The following is a 6654-nucleotide window of genomic DNA, read 5'->3' on the forward strand; positions in this document are numbered from 1 at the left end:
GACACTATTTGATAGTTTAGAGATGGAGACCTTTCTTCTTGTCCTCAGAACAGCAAGTGAAAAAAGTTGCAACGTGGATTCGTATACCTAATTTGCCTATTGAACTATATAATCATCATTTCTTATGGAGGGTAGGGTCGGCCATCGGAACTATGTTGAAGGTTGATAAAGCTACATCAATTCATTTGAGAGGATGCTTCACAAGGATATGTGTAGAAATTGACTTATCAAAAAAGTTGATCCCAAAAATATATGTTTTGGGACACACTCTAAACATTAAATATGAGGGCCTTTACCTGATTTGTTTCAATTGCGGGTTTATGGCCACCGCTCTGAGTCATGTGGAGAGGCACCTGTTATCGGGGAGGATCACCGGGCGGAGGTGGCGAAAGAGAAACATGTAATTTTTTATGGTGACATAATTGCTGATGGCCAGGAAAGGCAAGAGGAGATTTTGGGTGATCGGCTGAGTGACAAAAATCCTGGCATTAATCAAAATTTCTCATATTTCGGACCTTGAATGATGGTCTGAAAATTTCAAAAACGGAAATCAAAGAATCCACAACACGCTAGAAGACAAACCAATCAATCCCAGGACCTCCGAACAAATAAGGAATGTTCTTATAATAATGGTAATCACATCATGAAAAAGGAATCAGGTTTAATGTGTTATTTGATGATAAGGAATAGGAAATTTTGCATGAATTAAATGCAACCACTATTGAAAAAATCAATAACGTGCATAATGCGTTAGGTGAGCAAAATATGGCTTTGGATAAACAAAAGGATGATAGGCAAACCAATTTGGGCCAGATGAAAAAACCGGTTTCAACTAAAGCTAATGGGCCTTTTGTTCAAGTTCAAAAGAGAGCTTTTGCTAGCAAAAATCCTCAAACACAAAAGAAAGGCCACTCCTTCAACCTTGGACATCAAAAGGTGGGTAAACCAACGAAGCCTAAGATAAAGGAAGCTAAGAAAAACGGGGTCATTATTAAAAAAAATCACTGGCCATGAACCAGCCTTGCTCTTCCGCATCAAGAAACCCCGAAACCATGGCAATGGAACAACAGATGTTCGAAAGCATGTGAAGACTACAAAGGGAGCATAACCAATTGGCCAATTTCAAAGTTCTAATCGAGAAATTCATGGAGGCTCATGTTGTGAAGAATGCGTTCTTAAATCAGGAAAAATCGTCGACGAGAGTAAGGAGACAGTCAACGCACAAAGAGAACCCTCCACCAGACAATCCACCGGAATCCTCACCACCGAATTGGAGTCTCCATCATGGGAAAGAAATTCAGAACACGACGAACCCGGCAAATTCGGGTGTTATAGCTCAAGAGCTGTGTTAAATGGCTGTGGTCTTGTGACCCCATCTTCTTTATTGTTGCTTTTATGAATCTTTTAGCCTGGAATAGTAGGAGGGCAGGGGGGAAAACCTTTTCCAGCCTCATCAGAGACTTGCGAAAGGAATATAAGGTTAGTTTTTTAATTCTTACTAAAACTCATATAAGTGGTTCCCGTGACAAGTTGGTGTGGGAGAAGTTTGGGCTTGATGGCTATTTTATTGAAGAAGCTATAGGGTAGTCTGAGGGTATTTAGTGCCTCTGGGATACTAGTATCTGGAGAGTGGATGTGATTAGCCATAATCACCAGATGATTAACATGAAAGTAAATTATGAAAATTCGTAATCGCAAAAATTTTTGGAATAATATTTGTAATCTTAATTGTGAAAATAATCTTCCTTGGTGTTTGATTGGGAATTTTAACGCTACTCTTTACGATCATGAACGAAGAGGTGGTTTTAATTTAAATAGATATGCTTGTGAGGATTTTCAATCCTGTGTCTCTGAGACTGGGCTACTTGATTTGGGTTTCTCTAGTTGGCCCTTTACCTGGAAAAGGGGAGGTTTGTATGAACGGTTAGATCGTGGGCTTTGTAACCTGGACTGGCAAATCCGGCTTTAAACGCTTATGTTAAACATCTGCCCAGCTTTAAATCCGATCACTCTCCCTGTGTCTTCACTTTTCTCCCCCCTAATAATGTTAATGATGGTCGTAGACCATTTAGATTTATGGCCGCTTAGCTATCTCACCCCAACTTCTCCAACATGGTTAGTAGTAATTGGAATCTGGAGGGCTCTTAGTCAGAATGCATTTTAAACTTTCAAAAAGCAATTAAGTCCTAGAATTTCAATGTCTTCGGTAATATTCTGAAAAGGAAGAGCAGAATTACTAGGCGATTAAATGGAATTACAACTAGCATGAACTCCCAGAATAATCGTTTTATTCAAGACTTACAGGCTTCTCTTTAGAGAGAATATGATGAAATTCTTATTCAAGAAGAAGTGATGTGGTTTCAGAAATCTAGATGTAAGTGAATTGAATTTGGAGATCCAAATACTAAATACTTCCATGGGACTACGTTAGCTAGAAGAAGGAAAAATAAGGTGTTCAGTCTTCAAGACATGGATGGTAACTGGGTAAGCATTAAAACTGCTTTGGAGGACATGGCCTCTACGTTCTTCTTTAACCTTTATTCGGATGATACCTCAACTGCTGATTTTATCCTAAGGAACTCTTTTCCGGCCCTTCCTCAAGAGGACTTGGATGCCATGGGTAGCATATTGTCTCTCTCTGAAATTAAAGAGTCAGTTTTCAATATGGTATTCAAGCAGTCTTCTACCAAAATCAATAAGATAAAGTTAGTCTGGACCTGGTCAAGCTTATTGAGAAAATTTTTGTTACTCCTGAGAAAGTAGAGGAAATAAATAAAACTCTTATAACGCTTATTCCAAAAGTGGAACCGGTTATCAATCTGAAGCAAATGCGTCTGATCAGTTTATGCAATGTTTTCTATAAAGTGATCACCAAAACTCTGGCCAACAAGTTGAGAAAAGTTATGGATAAGGTTGTCAGTCCTACACAATGTAGCTTTGTACCAGGGAGACAAAGCTCAAATAATATCATCATTACTCAAGAGATCTTTCATTCTATGAGGAACAAAAAGAGTCCAAAAAGTTGGATGGCTATCAAAATTGATCTAGAGAAAGCTTACGACAGGTTGAAGTGGAGCTTTGTTCGGGAAACCCTCACGGATGTCAGACTTCCTCCCAATATCATTGAGCTTATTTGTACCTATATTTCCACTACTAGAATGAGAGTTCTATGGAATGGGGATGCCTTGAATGAGTTCCTTCCTTCTAGAGGTATCTGCCAAGGTGATCCAATATCTCTCTACATCTTTGTTCTCTGTATGGAAAGACTATCTCATCTTATTAATACTGCAGTTAGTATGAGATTTTGGAAGCCTATCCAGCTTAATCGGGAGGCTCCCGAGCTTTTTCACCTTTGTTCTACGGATGACCTAATACTTTTTGCGAAATTAAATATAAAGCAAGCAGGCATTATCAAGAGAATTTTAGAAGAGTTTTGCACGAGCTCCGATTAGAAAATCAGCAGTAAAAAAACTAGGATTTTTTTTCTCTAAGAATGTGGGGCACCAAATGAGACATGATATTAACAATTGCTTAAACTTCTCTAGAACTGATGACCTGGGTAAATACTTGGATTTTCCAATCATTCACTCTAGAGTGACAAAGAACACGTACAAGGAGATCGAAGCTAAGATAAAGAGAAGACTTAACAACTAGAAAGCCTCCTCCCTCTCCCTAGCAGGGAGAACTACTTTAGTGAGATCTGTCCTCTCTACTATCCCTTCCTATACTATGCAAACTACTCTATTACCTACTGGCCACTGGTACTTATAATTTTATTGATCGTAATTGCAGGAGCTTTATTTAGAGAGAAGCAGAGCAATCCAAAAAAGTTCATCTCTTAAACTGGCAGACAGTTACTAAGCCAAAGCCGACTGGTGGTCTTGGCATTAGATATGCCAAAGATCTAAACCGAGCCTTCATGATGAAAGTGGGCTGGGGTCTGATCGAAAAAAGAGACTCCTTTTGGTCGAAAGTCCTGAGGACAAAGTATAGATTCGGCAATGATACTATTCCTCTCATCAGGAGGAGGAAAAATGAATCCAATTTGTGAAAGTGTATTTGCTCTTCTTAAAAGGATGTCCAAGCCAATTCAATTTAGCGCATAAGTGATGGATCTCAAATAAGATTTTAGAAACACAACTGAGTGCCAAATATAGGAAGCCTAAATAAGCTCCACCTTCAGGTAAGTGATGTCTCAGTTCAGAAATTTTACTTACGGATTTCTGACCGTTTCAGGGGATAAGACGTGAAAAAACTGAAGAGCTTGCTTCCGAAAATGGCGGTTTAGAAGATAGTGGCCATGTCTCCACCTTCAGCTTGGAAGGAAGGTGACCATGTTGCATGGGTGAACTCCTCTGATGGAACTTTTTCCTTAAAATCTGCTTATAATTCATTACAAGAGAACCTGGGAGTTTATAATCATATCTTCAAGCTCGTATGGAGATGGAAAGGCCCAAAAAGAATTCGCTATTTTCTATGGTTAGTAGCCCATGATGCTATTCTCACCAATATCGAAAGGTACAGAAGACATTTATCCCATGATGCTGCTTGTCCCTAGTGTCCTTATAGTAATGAAACAGCTTTGCATGTGCTTAGGGACTGCCATTTTGCTAGAGATATTTAGTGTTTATTTTAGCCCCAAGTTCCTATAAGAGATTTTTTCAACCATAATAAGATGGAGTGGATTATTTAGAACCTGTTGACTCATGGTGATTGGCCTGTCCAGTTTGGAGTGACCTTATCATCCTTGTGGTATTCTAAAAACAAACATGTATTCGAAGGAAAGAGTTTTTATCCTAATGGGGTGGTTGGGTCTATTATCAGTAGAAGCTTTGATTTTGCTCTAGTGATGAAGGCCAACATTACTCCAAAGAAGATCAACACTAATCGGGAGCTGATTCGGTGGTGCCCCCGAATGATCCATTCGTGAAAATTAACGTAGATGATTCTTTCTTCAATCAAACAGGTAATGCAAGCTATGGAGGTGTTGTCCGTAATCACTTGGGTAAGTTTGTCACGGATTTTCTTACAATTTAGGGGGATATTCGATCATGAAAGTTAAACTATGGGAATAATTAAAGGACTGCAGATTGCTACTGCAAATGAGTTCCATCATGGGATTATTGAGTCGGATTTTGCTATGGCCATTAATTTTGTTAAGCATGGGTGTCCTGCCCAGTATCTGTGTACAACTCTTCTGGAAGACATTGCGATTCTTGTGAAAAGAATTTTTCAAGTGCATTGGAACCACATTCTTCAGGAAGCAAATTTGGTGGCAGATATTTTAGCCAAGAAAGGACAAGATCTTTCTTATGGGCTCCATATTTTTCATGCTCCCCCGCCAGATACTATTCATGCACTCTCCTCCGACGCCATGGGTATCCTCAGGTTGAGAGGTTGCAAGTAATGCTTCTTTAGTATTTGTTTTAGTTTGTGTTTTTCTTGTTGCTGTTGGGGTCTTTGACCCCCTTTTCTACCTAAAAAAAAATTATCGGTATAATAAATGGTAATTTTTTTTTACTTTGAATAAAACGCAATGTTTTATTGCTATCGCAACTCTATTTTACCAACGATTAAGCCGTCGATCCGAGTTTAAATTCGCGCCCTTTCCTCTTTCTCTCTCTCTCTCCATTTCAGAAAACTCACTTCTCTCTACCCTCTTACTTTCTCTCACTAAATTGCCATTTCTCTCTAACATTTCTCACTCCTCAGAACCCTAATCAATATTCTATCCCTGCCATTATATAAATAATTTCTTGATATGTTATATTGAGACTTGAGAAAATTACAAAGTGTATGGTTACCACTTTATGTTAGACTAACAGTAGAATGTTAGATAAAAAAAAAAGGTAGCTCTGACTTGCCCAAACAATTTTTGTGTGTGTTGAACTATTTTAAAATTTGTTGAGTATATTCTGTCTTTTTATATTCTTTTGTGTGTAATAAGAAGAAATTTTGGTATTTATATAACAAAATTTTTATATGTTTCGTAGTTAAGACTTAAAAGTTTATGTATTTTTTTTATTTTGTCTTTGTAAATATCTATATTTAACTTTACAAAAAAATTGTGTTCATTTTTACAAATTTCTGTAATTTTTATAAATGAAATGACTAGAGGCAAAATTTTTGAATAAATATTTTGAAAAAAAAAAATATAATTTTTTAAAGAAAAACGCCAAAATTCATGGATGAGAACTCAAATATTTTGCATTTTTGGTTTCTTTCTCCTCTTTAATTTAATGATACACATAGATTTTTTTTTTTTTTACAGTTATTCCGAGGGTTACCTGAAACGTTAATTTGGGTTTGAACGTAAAATCCAGATCCCTTAGTGTGGTAGTGTCCGACCTCTTTGGTGCCGAGGTGCCGTTTGTTCGAGTTCCTCGTGAGGAGGTGGGGGGTGGCACCTGAAACGTTGATTAGGGCCTGAATGTGAGGTCCAGATCCCTTGATGTGGTAGCGTCCGACCTCTTTGGTGTCGAGGTGCCGCCTATCCGAGTTCTTCGTGAGGAGGTGGGGGGTGGTACCTGGGGGGTGTCAGTGTATTTATAGTAGAGTAGATAACCACCTTTGTTAGAGTAGTTATATCTTTTCTGATAGATAAGCATTTCCCTTATCTTAGAAGTTTGTTGGGATCTACCTTCTAGATGAGGT

The 6654-nt window shown here is 38.1% G+C and overlaps 1 protein-coding gene across 1 annotated transcript; it reads left to right on the forward strand.

Annotated features, from left to right (window-relative positions):
• LOC107616436 lies at positions 5066-5407 on the forward strand. Its single transcript, XM_016318396.1, has one exon. It carries the CDS (start codon positions 5066-5068, stop codon positions 5405-5407), a length of 342 nt encoding a protein of 113 aa, XP_016173882.1.

The sequence above is a fragment of the Arachis ipaensis genome, chromosome B09 (assembly GCF_000816755.2).
Source record: "Arachis ipaensis cultivar K30076 chromosome B09, Araip1.1, whole genome shotgun sequence".
Taxonomy (NCBI): Eukaryota; Viridiplantae; Streptophyta; class Magnoliopsida; order Fabales; family Fabaceae; genus Arachis; species Arachis ipaensis.

What these genes read in the sequence shown, in the direction of transcription:
- LOC107616436 (XM_016318396.1), top strand. Translation starts at nt 5,066, where the DNA reads ATGGGAATAATTAAAGGACTGCAGATTGCTACTGCAAATGAGTTCCAT.